This window comes from Bicyclus anynana, chromosome 11 (genome assembly GCF_947172395.1).
Source record: "Bicyclus anynana chromosome 11, ilBicAnyn1.1, whole genome shotgun sequence".
Taxonomy (NCBI): Eukaryota; Metazoa; Arthropoda; class Insecta; order Lepidoptera; family Nymphalidae; genus Bicyclus; species Bicyclus anynana.
The window spans coordinates 14,925,959-14,946,027 of record NC_069093.1 but is presented as its reverse complement, the minus strand read 5'-3'; the positions used below and the strand labels follow the sequence as shown (position 1 = coordinate 14,946,027).

Below are 20,069 nucleotides of genomic sequence, written 5' to 3'. Positions count from 1 at the left end.
TTTTTCAGGACAGTTGATGCCTGCTTATAACACAAGTGCTCCTGAGTGCAACCTAACCGCCTGTTTGTGAGGTTAGTTTGATATTATATATTTCCTATCCCTAAGACACAAGATTAGCCAAAAATAGACTGATTATCCTGGCATTAAGTGACATAATTAGGTCCTCTAAACTGTATAAAGTTTAACAAAATTTATATGATGCTTTTATTTGTTGTTAATTTTATGAGGATGCTGTCTATCTTTTTGCTTAAGTCTGTGGAGTTTATGTATATTTTGTGTCAATACAGGATACATTTATTTGTCAACTTTCATTATTTTAGTAACTAATTGGATACAGATTAATTCATATCATAAGTTGTAAAGGTTTATTTAAAGAATATGACACTCAAATGAAAAATATTAAATGCATGACACTGAGATACTACATATTATTCTTTTCCAAATATATATTTTACATAAAACACTATATATATATACTAATGCTTAATTAATAACTTAATGATTTTTATACTTACAGTAATAAGAACATACTTTAACATTGTGTGCCTTAAGTTTGTGTCTGCTCTGAACACAAGGCATATGGCACATATATTATAAAAAAAATAGTGGTAGAATATATGATAAGATCATATATTCGATTCGACAACTGAACATTATTTTCCCCTGTTTGGCCACATTTTTGATTTGCCTTCCTCGTTAAACGGTCTTAACCATTAGTTCGTCAGTAGGTAAGGCAGAAGTACGAAATTGCATATAATGGGCAAGCATACGCTCGCTGACTTTAAAATTCTATATCTCAGGAATTAATTAACATATTGAAATAATTCTTTCACAAGTATTATTTGTTTTCAGCAGAAAATACAGAAAGCAAACATTATTCATTATATTTTAGGTAATGTTCTGATCTTTGTGTTTTAGATAAAGGAATGTCAGACAGGAAACATTTTTTTTTAACTGTGAAAAAATGCCCAGCATAATGTCTAAACGTTGATTGTTATCTAAACTACTAACTAATGCCAACATTAGCATTTTTACTGTGTAGAATTCTCAGTATTATCATTGCCAAGTAATCAATCTCTAGATATGATTCCTTAATTCTTATAAAAATATAGTTTTACACATATATACATACATCATACATCTATACATGTTCCTCAGTGTTGTAGAGCTTACTGTAACATGCAGGAAAGTAATGACAATCATTATGAAGTTTTCTGCTGTCAAACATGGCATTTGCCAGTTGCCAGTGGCAGTTGCCAGTGTAATTATAGAAACATGAGGATAAACACCTACACTCCAGTTGGGCTATTCACTAATTTTGGTCTATTAGGCACCTAATACAATTAACATCAAATCAATAACAACACACCTTTTTTGTATTCTCTATAGTCCATTGTTAATAAAAATAACTACATCAAACACACTGGTGTGGAAGTGTTGATCTATTAATACTGAGCTATGTCAGTGACTTTGGTTCATCTGTGGATCTCCTCATTCCTGATTCGATCACACAGAGAAACTCCAAGCATAGCTCGCTCCATCTCCCACTGAGTGACTTTGAGCCTTCTAATAAGGCCCATAGTCAGCGACTGAGACCGCGAGAGAGAGAGAGAGAAAAATTTCAGGATCTACTCTAACCAATTTTGAAAATTCTCTTACCACTAGAAAGCCACATTATTTGTGAGTGGCTATATTTTATCCCCGTATTCTCACTGAAACAGAAAATACGCGAAAATTGTGGGTCATCATAATCAATAATGTTTGGACTTTCTAAACATTATTTACTTTTCATCATGATAAGCTGAACTTCTAACATTCTTTCGATGATTATTATTAGTTAAATGTCTTTGTTTTAGATTTTATATTATTACAAGAGGTGGCCTTGTGTTGTGTTTTTCTTAGAATAATGTTGTGTGCCGTGCAGATTGTGTCATACAAATTCCAGTACACATTGTTTGTGTTGATGTGTAGTCATCAAGTAAATCTTTTGTGTTATACTTTATAGCTCATCATTATTGTTACTTTTTGTGTTATTGTTATCTATTTACAAAGGTTTTCTACGTATCTATTGGCCTTTAGTGTTTTGAGTTTGAGTTATTGTCTGAGACAAAATAGAAATTTTTTCATTGTTTTTTTTTATATTCAGCATATAGCATGGCTAAACATATAAGCTAATTTTAAAAAATTCTTTCACCAATGAAAAGCATTTGTAGCGAGTAATATCTAGGCATTGCTGCTGGATGCTGGCGGCCCAACTCTATGGTGTTTGGAAGTTCTTGAAAGAGGTCTATGTCTAGGAGTTAGACGTCCATCGGTTAATAATGATGATGATGATGATGATGATGATGATGATGGTGATGATGATGATGATGATGATGATGATGATGATGATGATGATGATGATGATGATGATGATGATGATGATGATGATGATGATGATGATGATGATGATGATGATGATGATGATGATGAGCATATGAAGAAGTATTACTAGTAGTCAGTTTTTCAGTAGTTATATTACGAATCTGTACTCCAGATTTTCGCGCGCAGTCGACGCGGGTCAATATACGCAAACGTAAATATGCAATATTAAACACACTGCGGCGGTATCTCGTCCGCTCCTTGTAAGGCTAAACGCATACTGATACGCAGATCACACAAAATTGATTAAACAGTTGACACAGTTATAAAGAATGAACGTCTATAGAACCATAGCTTAGTCTTTTGAACACTCTTTCTAAGTTTAAGACTCTTGCTCAACAGTGAGCCGAATATAATGATGATGATTCTTTAACTAGCTAGAGATTTAATCATGCTTAATGGTAATCCAGGATGTAGCTAAGGATGTCTCGTAAGGGGGAGGAGTAGGGAGCTGTCTCGCCCCCTACATATTCGAGAAAATTTAGTCAATAGGAAATATTGTGCGTCACACATACAATTTATAAATGAAAACCTCTAATTTGCTTTTTAAATCATTTTCAATCCTGCCGAGTGGCGTTGCTATTTGGTGCAGCCTATGGTGGAACGCGCTTAAAAAAGCTTGAAGATATATTGTAGATACTTGTAGGTAAAAACGTAAGCTTGTACTTTGTAGGGCAGTCCCTATTTTTACTTACCCTAAAGTCTAAAAGATAAATTATTTCGCCGTTTTTTGTTAGTTGGATTTAATATTTCTGTCTTTTCACCCTACACATATTAAAAAAGATAACAGTTACCTAATCTTCTATCTATACTTAAAATAACTATCAGGGGGTGATTAGTGATCGATACTGATGCCAAAAATGCAATCAGTAATATTTTTGTCTGTCTGTCTGTATGTTCGTTATAGAAACAAAAACTACTCGACGGATTTTAACGAAACTTAGTTCAATTAATATTCTTCATACTCCTGGGCAGGTTATAGTATACTTTTCATCACGCTACGATCAATACTTATAGAGCAGAGCAGTAAAGGGAACATGCCCGAAATGTTGGGAAAACGGGAGAAGTTACTCCATTTTTACAGCGATACTACTGTAAGGGCTGGATTAAAGTGGTCTAAGGGCGGACGAAGTCGCGGGCGTCCGCTAGTATTCTAATAAAGCTTTATTCATGTGTTTAGGTAACTGTTTAATGTAACATAGCTTCGCATAGCATTTTCGGAAGGTCATGCACGCTTCAGAGCACGCGACGTGCAGCAATCTGTGCGGACATCGAGCTGCATAGCCCGCCTCTGCGCAGCTGTGTTTATTCATACGTTACAAAATATGCCCTGCCTCGACTAGTGCAGGAAACTGCGACGTATGTTTTAAATATACGCTTTATAGACTAAGAATGAAAAAATGCCAACGATCTGGGGTTTACGGGCAAACCCCAGATCGTTGGCATTTTGTAAAATCCGAAAGTTTGTCAGCTCATGCTCCTACCATAAGTAAGTACCTACGGTAGCCAGTTATTAGAGTTTGGACCGTGGTGGCTTTTGGAGATAGGAGGTTTTACGGATCCAACCTCAACCGTCTTAAGTATGAAGTGTTAATTTTTTCATGTTTTCCTCGGCATAATATGAGAAATTATATTCTCAGTCGCCAGTCATATAGCTTCGCGGCAACCATTCGAAAAACACTATTATAATTTGAAACATCAATGGTCTCTAGCGAAGGATTGCCATGAAGCCAAGTGTCTGGCAAATGGCGATATTATTTCTCATACTATGCCGATAAAAAAAATTGAAAAAATCATCCCAAAGCCACCACGATGCAAACTCCATAATTGGCTACCGTACTTATGGTAGTCATCATCATCATCAGTTATAATGGGCCACTGCACTCCTATCACAGTGGGATGGCGTGCACAGAGCACAGGGCTTTCGTTCAAGGTTTAGACAGACATGAAACCTTTGGAGGTAGGTAGTGCATTTCTTATTTTAAAACTAGCGGTTTTACTAGCTTATGTAGCTTAATGTTATATCATCATCATCAGCCGATGGACGCACACGGCTGGACTTATTCCTCCTATATGGAATTCCAAACGACAAGGTCTCGAGTCGCCAGTATTCAGCGAGTCCCTGCAACTCGCTTGATGTCTTCGATCTACGTAGTGCGCGGATGAGCAAAACTGCGCTTTCCGGTACAGGGTCGCCATTCCAGCATTTTGGGACCCCAACAACCATCGAATCTTTGAACTACATGCCCTGTCTATTACCACATCAGTTTCCCGACTAGCTGAACTATGTCGGTGGTTCTTCTCTGGATCTGTTAACTTCTGATTCGATCACTGCGTTTGTCAATTAATGGGCTATCCAAATTTTTCAATTGGAACCAGTAATCTCCGAGGTTAGCGCGTTCAACCAAACATACAAGCTTTTCAGCTAGTATAGAGTGACCCGTCTACGGAATCCTTTAAATATATGTGTTACGCTTGACGGTTTTTTGTTATCCCGATAGGCCTTTTGTTCTCGAAAGCAACTGCATTCATCGGCGACGTCTCGGCTGTACTCGTATATTTATTGATACGCCTTATCTGGTGCGAGTCCGTGCGGTTTTGTGAAAGAATTGATACGTTTATGGTGACTGACATCTTTCTTTGGCTGCCTCTACATTGTTACTTGGACGAGAAATATTATTATCGCTCGCCTTGAGTTTGTTCCGGGATCACAAACCTACAGAGCTATAAAATTATTCTTCTTCATCGTTCCATAGTATAAAAAAACGCTTTTTCTCGTTTTTACTCGATCTTTTAAACCATTCAACGGATTTTAAAACCGTTATTAACAATAGATAAAGTGTTCCAGGAAGTTATCGGTTAAGGATTTCCACACGGGCGTCTAAAAGTATAATAGTTGTGCTTTTTGACTACTCACAACACAAGAAGTCAAGCCAATATTTTAATTTTTCGCTATGAAACTAGGTAAATTTTCGTGGACCCCCACTTACGAATTTTGAATCCTCATATTTGTTTTTACGCTAACTTATACCCTGTTTCTTTCTTTATTTAGTCTTTGAACTTATACAGAAAAATATAGACTTCGTCTGGAATCACTTGAGTTTCTGGTTTCTTAAGAATAGGATGTATCTTTCATTATACAATTGCTAGCCCGACGTTTTGCTCGTCACATCTTTATACAATCACAGTGATTCAGTAGTACGGTTAGATTTATCTTTAGCAGTTAGCACAGATGTAGGAAGGATGAGGATTATTTTTAACCGCTGATGGTCTCTAGTTACCGGCATGGTTGGTATTATTATCTACGGGGCGACTTGTCTTAACAATAGCGCACGGTACAGGAAATGCCACAACTAGTCCATGAGCATTGTGTTCGATTAATGTAGGTGTCATATAAAAAGAGCGCTGGCGGCCTTGCATTATTGCTCGTTTGCAATTACATGTATATTGCAAATTGCAATCAAATTGTAACTATAGCTTGGCAACTTCGTTCTCAACACTCCCAAAGATCCGCGCGAGCCGGGGGGCGTGTAGCGATGAATAAAAAACTCACGACTGATGCACCTCACTTCAGCGGACGCACGATTTCACACCCGAGTCTTTCCCCCCGTCGCACGCATATCATGGGAATGTCATCAACGAACTATACCAGACTATATAACTTGCGCGTTGTTGTTGTCGTATCCAGTGTTAGTACAAGCCATTAACTTAGCTAAAAGGAGAATTAGGATTGGTCAATTTGAAATAGATATACATTATGGGTAATTTTCTCTTTATTATTATTCAAATGAAAATATCCTTTTTTGTGTTTAATTGGGCATATTGTTCCGAAGATAGTACATTACGTACAGAGTGAAACATTTATACTGTTGTCCTGTTCATTGGATACATCTGATATTATGATCTGTCATAATCAAAGTGCAATTAAACTTACAAGTACTTTTAATTTACATACTTAAAGTAAACAATAATGGTCATTGTCCATCACCACAAGGGACGATGTTATCATTTGGTATATAGGGCCGAAACAATATGTTCCAAGCGAATCTATCACGGACGTCACGCACGCGTGATCCATAAGAAAATAGTCCTGTAATGATAATATAACCTATGAATTGTAGCAAGTAAAACATTTTTTAACTAGTATTACCTGCTGTAGCAATAGTATATGGGAGGGTCGCATATGTAGACCGCCTGTAGCGATCCTTATGCAGACCGAACATCAATGTTCATTTTACATGGCTCCTACAATATTACAGTTTCGAGTATATTCTAGAATGCAATTACGTATCACTCGTAGAGTTATGACTCTGTGCCTACTAATTGATTATGTAACTCACATGTTCTTCTTGTTAGGTATAAAATTATTATCAATTAATATGAATAACACTCACGATAGTATAAATTCTAAAAAAAATATAATCATATATACTCAGATATATTTATTTAAATCGGTTCTGTAGATCCAGAAATTACCCTACAACACTGCAAACTTTACCTCTATATAATATTAGTATAGATAATGCGACCACTTCAAAAAGGTTTATACAAGTACTTCATTGCGATCGATCATAACTCGATCACGAGTGTGTAGGTAGGTTTTCTAGTATTTTCCTCATCAACGTACCTACTCGATATCGTGGAACAATAGGGATGATGACAGTTTTTTAAATTGTATATAAATTAAGAGTATACTAATAGTAAAGCAATTTTGTAAAAGTAACAGGGTATCTGCGATCATTACTTTCGGAGCTACAGGGATTTAAAGAGTCAGATTTGCGGCGCTGCCGCGGATCCCTGAAAAACGCCCCATACAAAATGGCTCGAAAAAATGACGTCATAGGCATGTAATGGTCGTTAGATTTGTATGCGCGTTCAAACAAAATTACTAATATCTTTGTTATTTGTGCGTTTATCTTTATAGTTCATATATTAAAAAATGTCACATTTAATGTAAGGAAGCTAAAACTGTATGAATTTTCATCTAATTACGATAAAAAAATTTTAGTAGTTTTTGAAATTTTATAATCTCATTTATTTTGCAAATATCCAGACAATCTTTGCTTTTTATATATAAATTAGTTAACATTGACCCTATTTACCCGAATGTATCATAAAAATTAATATATTCAAACCTAGTCATCATCCCCATTACCGTGATTGGAATGTATGTGTTTGTTACCTTCAATTATGTGTCGAACTCTTGGAAGCCCCTGATCAATGCAGTTACATTGAAAGGTGTCACATATTTTTCGAGTAAATAGGTGAGCAACAAATCGTTAGTGACAAATTTAGATTCACGTGTTTTTGCAATAGAAAAATGTGCGACGGATGTTTCTTCGGTCGAAAAAGAAATTAGTTTTGTTAAAATCGGAAAATAAACAAAATATTGCGTTTTTTAATCGACTTCAAAAAAAGCAGGAGGTTTCTCAGTTCGGTCGTATATATTTTTCAACTATTCAACTACAAGTTTGTAGTTTTATCAGTATTATTATTTTATTATGCTATTATATTTTATCTTTGTTTTTATATTGAAGACTTCATCATCATTCATCATTATCAACTCATATTCTGCTCAACTCTGCTTTAACTCATATCCATCTCCATATTCTGAGCCCGAGTCTCCTCTCAGAACGAAAGGGGCTAGAACAATAGTACACCACGCAATGGGGATTGGCAGACTTCACACGTCGGTTTCCTTAAGATGTTGTAACATCACCATTTAACACACGTGATATTTAATTTCTTAAAATGCACATAACTGGAAAGTCATGAACGAACTTACCCAAACACTTTTCATCCCATAAACAAATGGGTCAAGGTCGTTTCTAATACGCATACGAACACCGGAAAATAAATCTTTGTAGCACCTACGAAAAGTCGTGTGCGTTATATAATTCAATTATGTCGTATCAGCCGAAAAGTTCAAGGCTATGCCACTTAACCAGACGAGACGAAATTGATTGCCATTGGAAAATCGATTCGAATTGGGTCAGTCGTTAGATTGGTTCACGTTGTAGACACTAGATACTGATTAAATTACATCTGTTGGTAGAATCCAGATACTTAAGGTCATTGTAATAAAATAAAAACAAAAGGTACTTAATAAAATTTACTTTAGAACTCAGTACAACTGAATACAATAGGGAACTTAAGCTTAACTTATCCTGAATAACTATACAAATCATGCCCACGTGGAATAGTGGTTGCATTTTTGCGTTGAACAGTCAGGCTGATCCTTTGCGTGTGTCTGTGAACTAAGTAGTCGCGGTGAAATAATTCGGAGAAAATGTTATGGCACTGCGACTCCATGGCCCAAGACCCACGGCATAAGGAACAAATATGTAAATTGTGCCGCTTATCACTTCCAGCTTTTTCTGCTACCGTTCCTGGTCTTGATTCTATCTGCCTGATATAACAATGAGCCAATGTTGCATGTAACGTCCCATACTAGGGCCCACCCATTTCTCAGGGAACCAGCGTTAATCCATCAGGTTTCTTACCATCATCCCGAATTATTCCTGACGGCTCGATCAGCGAAGGTTCTTTACGGCAAAACTGAGTAATAATTAAAATTGTACTTAGTTAAACTACCAACCGCTACCAACAGAGACTGCATAATTATATTTAACATCAGGTGAAAACGTAGTCATGCCCTAAATTGTTTAGGTACTAATATTCTATAGTAGAGTGCCATTATGCATCAATTTCCTGGCTATTAAGAGGCGCCAAGCGAAAGTGAAATGAAAATAATCGCAATGTTCAATATCTTGGCAGCGGCCGTGGAAAGCAAAAAAAAACTGATTCTTTATTAAACTGTTACGCGTTGATAGTACAATGGCGTCGCAGACTGGTAATTCTATTTTTTTTTTATTTTGATGAAACTTTTAAAAACTGTGTCAATTAAGTCTCAGTTTTTGCTGCTGATTTTTTGGTGATATTTTTAATTTAAAACGTTTAGTATTGGTGTGATAAAATCTTCGGATAGGAAAAAACTTTACGTGCATGTGCCTCTGTTAAAAATTGTATAACATCTCATGATTGCATAAAACAGGTACAATGTTATTTAACATGGGAAGCGTTTGCTTAGAAAATATTTATTCACTCAAAGCAATTGCTGAGTGAATAAATATTTAAACTCTATGGAGGCTTTTTTAACCTTTCAAATCGATGGTAGAGACACTACGTATCACACCAGACATTATTTGAAAAAAATATCAATATTACATATATTTAAATAGTCTAAAAAGATGCGTGATAGCCCTGTGGATATGTCCTCTGCCTCCGATTTTGGAGGGCGTTGGTTAGAATCCGATCCGGGACATGCATCTCCAACTTTCAGTTATTTGCATTTTAAGAAATTAAAGATCACGTGCCTCAAACGGCGAAGGAAAAACATCGGGAAGAAACCTGCATACCCGAGAATTTTCTTAATTCTTTACATGTGTGAAGTCTGCCAATCCGTATTGGGCAAACGTGGTGAACTATTGGTTTAGCCCCTCCCATTCTGAGAGGAAACTCGTGCTCAGCAGTGAGCGGAATATGGGTTGATAATGATGAAATAGAGCGGGGATTTATTTCAAACTAGGTCCTTTCGTATTTTAGTTAACCTCTTTTGAAGTATTGAATGTCATTGAAACTTATTGATTCTGAAGAATTTAGAGTGCGTGTATACCACTATACCTACTATAGGTATACCTATTTGTAGTAGTAAATTACATAACGTTACTTACGTCAGTTATGTTGGAACATGGAATACTCAAGTGCTTACTTTGATTGAGCGCCTACTTCACTGAAACACGTGACGTGACTACGTGCGTAAATAAATTAGTGCTTCGTATATTTTATAGTCTTCGTATATTTTATAGTATATATATTTTTTTGATAATACATAGATATACATAAATCTGTTTAGTAGATACTACACAACATACCTAAATGAATTAATATTATAACAACTTGGAACATACGCAAATAGACTACGCGATTGTACCTACGACATAAAATTGTTTCAGATTTTTGTAAGCACTTTCGTTGGCCATGCCAACATTCTAGGATGTAACTGAAATCATTTCAAAGTGATTAATAATGTGGAATTAAAAAAATAAATCCACGATTGCTTCCAAATACACGTGTTTCCTCTCGAAATTATTACTTTAGGGTCACCTAGACTAGATAAGTTTCCAATTTTATTTTCTTCCGATTTAGTATAGTTTCGGTATTGGTTTAGTAGTAGATCTCATCCAGGGAACAAGTACTACCATACCGTCATGCTTATTATTGACGTCTCTATCTTTTTCTTTCTATAATACCGTATCATACAGAGAGAGAGAGAGATAGAGGTGAATGCTAAACTCGCACTTGCGAATTATATAAATCATCATTACAGACTAAAGCTAAACTCGCATTAGCTCAGAAATAAATCATCCCGTATCGCCTCGGTTCATGAGCCGTTTCGTGATTCCGATTCTGATTAATGTGCGTTGCAGTAAGGAGTCTCATACAAAGACTTTTCCAGTTAATACGGTGAAGGTCCCTTTCCGATTTGATGTGTAATCCTTTCTCTGAAATGTATAGTTGCCGGTATACTCGTAATTATTAATACAGGGGCATAAAGTTCAACACCTATTCGTTTGAATATAGGTACTGTTGCAGCAACGCGATAGGAACTCTCCAAAGCGCCTCTTCTACAAGGAGGTCTTGCCCTGTATTGAGCTATGCCAAGCCAAAATCTTGGAATTACGTTAATGGCCGATGTTCTATAGCTCGTACAAGATTGTCAGGGACCACCACGCGACGTCGCGTTACCACAGCGTAAAATGCCGCTTTCCGTGTCGTCGCGTGGTATGGCAATGTACGTGTTGGAATAGGCTGATACTTGTACATATGTATTCTGTGTTGATACTCCTTTAAATCTTACTTGTGTGTGGTGTATACAGTGTAAAAAGACCGAGATATATAATAGACTTGCATCACAAATCACCAATGTATTTCGCATTATGCCAGTTGGCAAATTGTGTCATTACTTTTGCATACATACCTACTCAAATGTGGTAAACAAATATGTTATTTTAATATATATTTATTAATATATATTTTAGAGGTTGTTAAAACGTCCACATTCTTAATAAATAGGTACGTATCTTGGAATTCATAATAATACCAGTGTTTGGTAAATATTCCATCTTCGATATTAAACGGATGTTTGTCGTATGCAGTTGTATTTTTTTTATTTGCAAAGATATTTTTTTTATTCTTAAATACATTCTATTACTCTGTCAAATGTCTATAATATTATGTTTTAGTTTATCTTTAGAAATGCTACATATTTTTTAAATTGATCCACGTATCGAGCATTTTCCAATATGTGTACGCGGTTATATGTAGGTACTTCGTATTTCCATGTATATATGCCATTAGTACGATTTACATACCGTATATAAGTCCGTGACCATAACATAAGTAGGTAGGTATATGTTACGATCACACGTCGTCACGCTAAGCTATGATGTAACGGATTTGTTTAATTTATTGTTATTCTGCCCACGAGTGTCCATGAGTGGACGTAGCCGCCTTATTGGCATAGTGGGCTCTACTTTGCTCTAGAAATTTATAGAAACTATACTTGCTAATGGTGACGATGTTAGAAGAGTACTTTTTAAACGTTTTTATCAAAACTACTAATTTTGATTGCGTACAATAGCTATTTATGCCGCTGTCATGTAGTGGGGGCCATTGTTGCACAAGTGTTTTTGTGCAATGCGACGAAGCTGTATTGTATCACTTGTGGCACGAGTGCTGTAATCGCTAATTAAGTGCAGTGGCATACAATACTTTTTCTACGGCCATGATAAAAGAAACAAAAGAATTAACAAATCGTGGTAAATAATATATAATTCTTCTCGATTTTTGTATCGGGGAGGCCTCCTAGATTTAGTCTCGGCGTAGCCTTCAAGATTAGTCTCTTATAAGGAAGCCTGAATTTTTGTAGCCAAATATCATCAATCAAGTCATTTTCTACTTTAACTCGGTTGTTATTGTAAATGCATTACCTTTTAAACTGGAGGCGTTGAATTATAGTTAATTTAGAACGCGTAATTAAATATTAATAATTTTAGGTCTGGTCTCAAAGGCTATTGTTGATAGCATGCTGCCAAGCTATTTAGCGTTCCAGTAAGTTTGTTGTCAGAGGAAATAAAAGGTACAAGTTAAATTTTCTTTTACAACAAAGAATATTTTGCCATATCTTTTAAATATGACCAATATTCCCATTCCCCTCCAACTAGTCGGGAAAGACTGTATTAGGCGTGGATACGACAATAGACCAACGGAGCGCGGATGGAACCACCACCCCTCGGTCCATCCGACCGCTCCTACCGTTAAGGCTCTATAACCTGTAGACCCCATCCAAGCCACCATACATTATTGAAAAACAATATATCAGCGGAAGTGCTGACAACACGATTACAATGATGATTACATGAGATAACAACGTCGCTTTATCTGCCGGCCCCGTCGGTAGAACTTAATCACAATCGTAACAATCATTGCAATAATGCGGTCATCCGATAAAACGGCGCAGAAACCATAACCGGTAATACGTTTCGTTATTATTATTCGTTCAGCAGGAAAACTATAACCAAATGTAATACATTTCTCACTCAACGCTAGGGTTGCTATTCAGATATATCAAAGAAAATCTTTTTATTTATTTATTTGCTTAACATTTCGCAAACATTAGCACATTGCGAGTATCGCTTGTATTAAATTCTTGGGTAGTATTAATAAACGCTAAAATTAATATTTGTGTACCTAAAATTAATCGAAACGACGATAAGTTATGTCCTTCCGTTGATAAAACTAGTTACGCAATCGCAAAAACGAAAATATGATGAAAAAAAAATGTAGTGACTTGTGTTTTGAATCGAAATATGCGTCGAGATCATCGATTTCCTATTAACAAGTGGATGCACAATCAGCGACCAAAAAACGTCTCCACTCAACGAGTGCCAAACAACTTCTTGGCACTCAATTCAAGTAGTCGCATTTGCAAATTCAACCTTGAACTCTACCCTTAAGGTTGAATTTGGAATTTTATTGAATTGGTATTATTTATTGGTATAGTATTGGTTTAATTTTCTTTACCAATAATTTCAAAACTGTCAAAGCAAAATTGGCCAGTTTTAAAGTGAAATTTTCTACATGATTGTGCGTCCTTTTATTATAAGGTCAATGGTTGAGATACATAATTAACAGGCAGTTGTGGTATTGATATATCAAGGGGGTGCATAAAATAACATAGTCATCTTGTCACCATCATCATGACGTTACCTAACTAGCCAATTAACCGTGCACTGTTATGCAGACTAAACTTGTAATAAAAAATTCAGTTAGCGTTAGAGATAACCGATTTAAAATTAAAATTCACAAAAAAGCATGTTTGTAAAGTTTCATTGGTGGCAGCCCTAACTTTGAAGTACACTGCATCACTATGCAGTAGCACGCAGCCGAGAGCAAATCAGCGTGCTCATTGCTCAGCCGCGGAGTACGTACTCTTGGGACGTGGGTGCTAATGATTCACAGGCGGGCTCGGTCCTCAAGGACTCCTTTTACTTTAAAAAAAAAATCAATTACAAGTTAGCCGTTGACTGCGATCTCACCTGTGTGAGTTTTCAATATTTTCATACTGTTACTATCGCGTTTACGTAAACGCGAATTTATATGGAATTGAAACAGTTGTGCAGTAGTGCTGCTAGGTAGCGCTGTTCCAATTCCTTAGAAATTTGCGTTTACGTTAACGCGATCGTCACAGTATCATACTGCCACTAGGCCCTCGGATGTTAAGTGACGATACAGTCGTAACGGAAGACGTCCACACATAAGATGGATAAATTGCCATAAGATGGAAGAGGTACAAACATTTTCCATACCCATATCTCTGACGGTTTCTGACGGAACGCGGACGCGGCATCGTTCCGGAACGGTAAATCGCTTGGCGGTACGTCTTTGCTTGTAGTGTGGTAACTATTTTTTTTTTAATATGACCCATATTCCCATTCCCGTCCAAGTATAATCTATCGGAAAAAACTGTATTAGGAGTGTACGACAACAGACCAAAGGGGCGGGAAACGAAGTACTACCCCTCGGTGATGAATCCGACCGCCCTTACCGTTGAGCTATTGAAGAACTATCTACGGCCGATGGCAATCCATACCTGAGTCAATTTAGAAAGCATAATATCCTATAACCCAGGATCAATTTGTTGAAAACTACAGCATTACAAACTGCTGGAGTCGAGGTCGTCAAAACTTTTTACTTGTCACTGCACTTGTCGAGGAAGAAATGCATTGCACGTGTACGGCCTCGTCTGAAATGCCTATTAATATTTATTATTAAAATGTCCACGTCCCCTTGAATAAATTATAATAATAATAAAATAGCAATATCCGTCTCATAATTTCGTTTCCCCATTCCAGTCGCACACCTTGCATCGGCGTTACTTCAAAGAGATCTTCTTGTTTTTGGGCAGACTTTTAATATAAGTACTTAATGGTGACCATATAGAAAATGGAAGTACTTTTCTGATTTTTATTACAAAAATGAGAAAGGTTTTTTGCCTAATATTCTCCTCTAAACGTTCTTCAAACCTGCAGTTTTAACTGCACAGTCAAATTGTTCAATAAAATCGTCCTTGTGTAGTGTCCGTCAGTGTTAACTGTACAGTTTTTCTAATGGTTTTCATTGAAATTGCGATTAGATAAAACTGTACAGTACTCTGAGCTAACAAACACAAATCGTGCCAGGTTTGAGCAAGCATAATGATTGGACCCTAGAAGCAAATTTAAACGCAATTGCAAACGCATTGTTGTGGTGTTCCCATAAATTTCGTGTGGTTTTTTTGTCAATTACAGTAAACATGAAGTATTTTCCTCACATTGATCTCTGTGTCTCTATTATTTATTCTGGCATCACTCAAGAATATTTTGTTTCTTTTATCTACTGTATTCAAAATGTACACAAGACAACGTTTAGTACAAGTTTGTTTGTTTGTTAAGGTTTCTCGAAAAAACCGCGAGTCTATTTGGTTTCAATTATGATCAATTTCAAATCTGAACCATCTCCATCCAATTCTATCAAAATCAGTATAGCCAGTCTTTCTTCAAATTTCAACTAAATCACGAAAATTTTTGAAGTGATTAGAGTTCCTTGTTCCTTGTCACTGATGATCTTGACGATGTGACTGATTTCATGTCAACATAATGGTGTATTATCGCAATTAGAGGCTACATATTAGAAAAAGATTTTCAGTGATTGCATCTACGATCAGTAGTTTCTTCACAGCACAGATGTTAACACCACCCTTGATTGTATTAATTTGGAAAGATAACTTAACCTATGTATTTTCAATGCAGTCGATAAAGAGATTCGACAATTTAAAATTACGAATTCTAGATCACAGTTTTTTGTGAAAGAAAGGACAAATAAAAATACAAAATAAATGGGTTAGCGTGAACACACGAAAGACGAAAGTGGATCATAGACGCGACACTTTCATATTAGCCTAGATTCATGTTAAGAGCGCGGTATGTCTGCTCTTGATCTTCGCCTCGTCAACAGTGACGCAGGGAATATAATTTCTGTAGAGTTATTCCAAAACATCTATTTCGGGGAAGCGTCTCACCCACCCACCTTGCTTGCGAACGGCCAGAGTCGACTGAGTGTGCGCTGGAGGCGCTTATCAAAAAAATTCCAATTTAATTCGACCGCCAATCCGTATAGAATCTATTATTTTCCCACAGCACTGAATCCGACGATGACAATTTGGAAATGAAGCGTAACGTGAGTACGAATTACATTTCCACAGATGTTTGCTTGTGTTGTGTTTTGTTTGACATTGTTTAGTTGGTAACACTGGCCGTGTATATGTTGCCAACTGCCAATGTTTACGAAATAATTTCGCTTGGGGTATTTAGTCAGCGTCGTCTTTTATTGTCGTGATATCAGGTCAGTACATTATTTTCTGTGTCCACTTTTTATATTCAGACACGTTCTTTGTTTTATTACGAACGTTTTACCGCACCGTGAACGCTTTGTGTACATAATATTTATTTCGTCATATATTTCTTCTTTAGTACCCACACGTTTCCAAGTGACTAATTATAACCGTGAGTCTTGTGATGGAATGAAGTGCGACATGTAAAGTCTACTCATTTTATGGTCCTCTATTATTCTGATTTCCTATACATATTACATATTAGTATAGGCCAGTGCCTTTAGATCACCTATTTTATATGTCAATTAAATGTCACTGCATTTTTAATGATAACCTTGACAGGTGTCATACTGCTTTGCCGGCACAAGTATATCACGCTTTGTGTGTGTGTTGATATCAATATCATACAGATTGAGCTTCTCGTATTACCCTTATGTTCACTGTTGTGTAACTTGCCCTGACATTTGCTACCCGAAAGTATCAATTTCAATTAAAATTAACTAAGAGCTTACAATACTGTAGAGTTGTAAATAGTAGTCAAATAAAACTGAACAGTGGCATAATCCCAATTTTTCTGGTTGGTTTTGTTTCTGAGAGCGACATATAAATTTAGTAAATCGTAATAACATTATAAACAACATAATGTACCTACGTTATTAAATCGCATATCCATGTTGATTGTGTGAGAAATTCATAAAGAATTTCTAGTTCAAACACAATTTACATTCTGTTCTTTAATGATTTTAATGCATTTGCATTATAAATGAGCCGTGATAGCCTAGTGGATATAACTTCTGCCTCCGATTCCGGAGGGTGTGGGTTCGAATCCGGTCCGGGGCATGCACCTCCAACTTTTCAGTTGTGTGCATTTTAAGAAATTAAATATCACGTGTCTCAATCGGTGAAGGAAAACATCGTGAGGAAACCTGCATACCAGAGAATTATCTTAATTCTCTGCGTGTGTGAAGTCTGCCAATCCGCATTGGGCCAGCGTGGTGGACTATTGGCCTTATCCCTCTCATTCTGAGAGGAGACTCGAGCTCAGCAGTGAGCCGAATATGGGTTGATGACGACGATTATAAATGCTTATCGAAAATCAAATTTGTCAATATGTAGTGATATATACGGTCTACCGATTTAACTGGGCTACAAACGTTCAGTTTTAACTGTACAGTTCTTAACGTTCAGTAGTTCAGATATTTCAGTCTATTCACTACACACTACACACGTACGTAACTGAACAGTTCGACTGTTCATTTAAAACTGTACGTCTGTAACACGGGTTAGAAAGCAGTTTTTAACAAGAAAACGAGCATTTTCTCATTTTCAATATTTTCATAAAATACAATTTTATGAGCAGACTTTTTTTCCGTACACATTTGCCATTAAGTATTTTCTCAATTATGAACGTACTCTAGCCTGCAGTAGTACAATAAATGTGTATGTCCCATAAATTGTGTATGTATGTGATCCGTTGATCCATTATAAAAGATCACAGTCGAGCCCAAACCACCCGAAGAATATATTTGGTTTATTTCATTGTTTGTTATTGCACAATTTGCTCCACAGTTTCCGGTCCATATTACACAATTTGAAATCATGTCTCCGCCCTGCAACGTTTGTGAGACGGCGCCACCTACGACTTCTCGCAATGGCCCAGTTAGATTGTTTATAGTTTCAATATTAACCCTGAAGTATTTCGGTTTTAGAAGGGTTATGGTTTCTTGAATAATTTTGTACCACTTAGTTATAATTTCGTTGCTTTTATTATTTGGGTGAATGTTTTACGTCATCTGAAATTCATGTGACGCAAATCCCGTAATGTATGACGCATTCCTGAGTATTCGAAAATAAATCTACTTCGAAATAAGTGTGAAAGTAATATGGAATTAAGATATTATTGAGGACTACATTTGCCGCCTGCTCGAGACCGTTGTGCTTGGAGCTCCATGCAAGAGGCCTATGTCCAGCAGTGGACGTCCATCGGCTAATAATGACTACATTTATTTATTTACTAGCGGAAGCCCGCGACTTCGTCTGCCCTTAAACCTCCTTAACCCGGTTCTCTTGTAAAACTCATTCTTAGAGGGCGTCTACTGCCTTTAAACTACCTCGCTGCACAAATTTCAACTTTGTGCAACAAATTTGTGCGTCAAGCGGTTTTCAAAATCAGTCGCTTCGCTTTTATGTATATTAAGATTGCTTTTTAGTTAAATTAAAATCACAATAACATTACGGGTTCTGGTCTGAGTCGATCCCCGCTCTTGTCTTACCCACTTTTACAGGTTATTCGCTTGATTAGACAAAAATCTTGGTCATATTTTAAAGACACTTATGACAATTGGTTCATCTCTGATGACTTTCAAAAAACATTTACGGACCTTTCTCGTAAAACTTAAAGCATGATAATTATCATAATATCAGAAAGTTCCAATTCTAATTTTATATCTTATTTTTTTCAAACGTTTCAGCAATTTACTAACAACTCCGAAATTGAAGTTATTAACATACATAATCAATCCAATTAATCTTAAACGATGTTATTACATGATCATCGATACGCTTCCAGCATTAATTGTATTGCTCATTGTATGCCCTCTCTACATCGATTTGATATGCTCTTTGCATATTCCGAGCGGTTCAACGACCGTTCATTAGCCATTGATCGGTGCCAAAATATGCCAGCTGATCTATGGTACAACGTCTATGTAAACACAGTCTTCAATTGTTACATGTGTATTTTTGCTAACCCTCTTGTCTACTTAGATTAACAGTAAGACAGGACGTCATTGTAATGTTTGTGTTTACTATTTAAATTATCTTCTTCTTCTTTTAGTGCCTTTTCAATTAGCGAAGATCAGCTTCGTATTGACTTCCTTGTCTTTCACGAGGCGAAATAATTGTGCGACACTCGCGATATCAGTCCACTTGTTTGGTTCGAAAGACTTGCAGCGCCCAATGCACCAATTTTTCCCATTAAGATGAACTTGTGTCTTTTGCGCCGTAGTACGTGTCCCAGATATAGTTGCGACTTCCTTGCTATTTTGTGCGACTTTCTCCTCATCTTGCAAAAGTTCACGCCTCTGGTTCATGAGTTACAGATTTTCCACATTAGTAACTTTATGAGTCCAGCTAATGTCCAAACATGTTCCTAAATGCCCACAATCCACATATCTAATCATTCAGACATTTATATGGCTTTGTAATTGCTATTTTTTATCATTAAGGACATATAGGTAATTAGTACAGTTGAAAGTTCATGTATATTTTACTTTTCTATACTCGTATATTCATCTCGCTAAGTTATACAATGTTTTTCTATTTATTCATATTTCGTATAAGAATGAACTGTTTACATTTGTTCACGTATTTAATACTATAAAGTAAATGGTAAAATAGAAAAATAATCCCAATTGTCCTTTAGATGACTTCTGGTTATGTATGCTAAATTTGAATCGCGAAATGATACGTATGCAATACAATATCATCGAGGGACATTGAGGTATTCAGTTACTGTCAAACTCATATCCAAAGTCTGTATTCAATCAACCGTGACCAATGTATTTGAGAGTCCTTTGTTGCCATCTGCTGCGCCAGAAGTTATTTCCATTTAAATGAACGGAAGCGGCGGAGGAATTTCTTTTATAATATCTAT

General features: G+C 36.3%; 1 protein-coding gene across 2 annotated transcripts in view; it reads left to right on the top strand.

The window, feature by feature from the left end:
- The window catches only part of LOC112050521 (BAG domain-containing protein Samui), a 39,859-nt gene that overhangs the window by 573 nt on the left and 19,217 nt on the right, over positions 1 to 20,069 (top strand). The window contains exon 1 of one of the 2 annotated variants that reach the window (XM_024088806.2): positions 16,144 to 16,260. The exons of the other annotated variant lie outside the window; for it this stretch is intronic. Coding sequence (XP_023944574.2) covers positions 16,249 to 16,260 — 12 coding nt within the window. The 5' untranslated portion in view covers positions 16,144 to 16,248. Of the gene's footprint in view, positions 1 to 16,143; positions 16,261 to 20,069 lie in introns of those variants that run through there. 2 annotated transcript variants of the gene reach the window in all.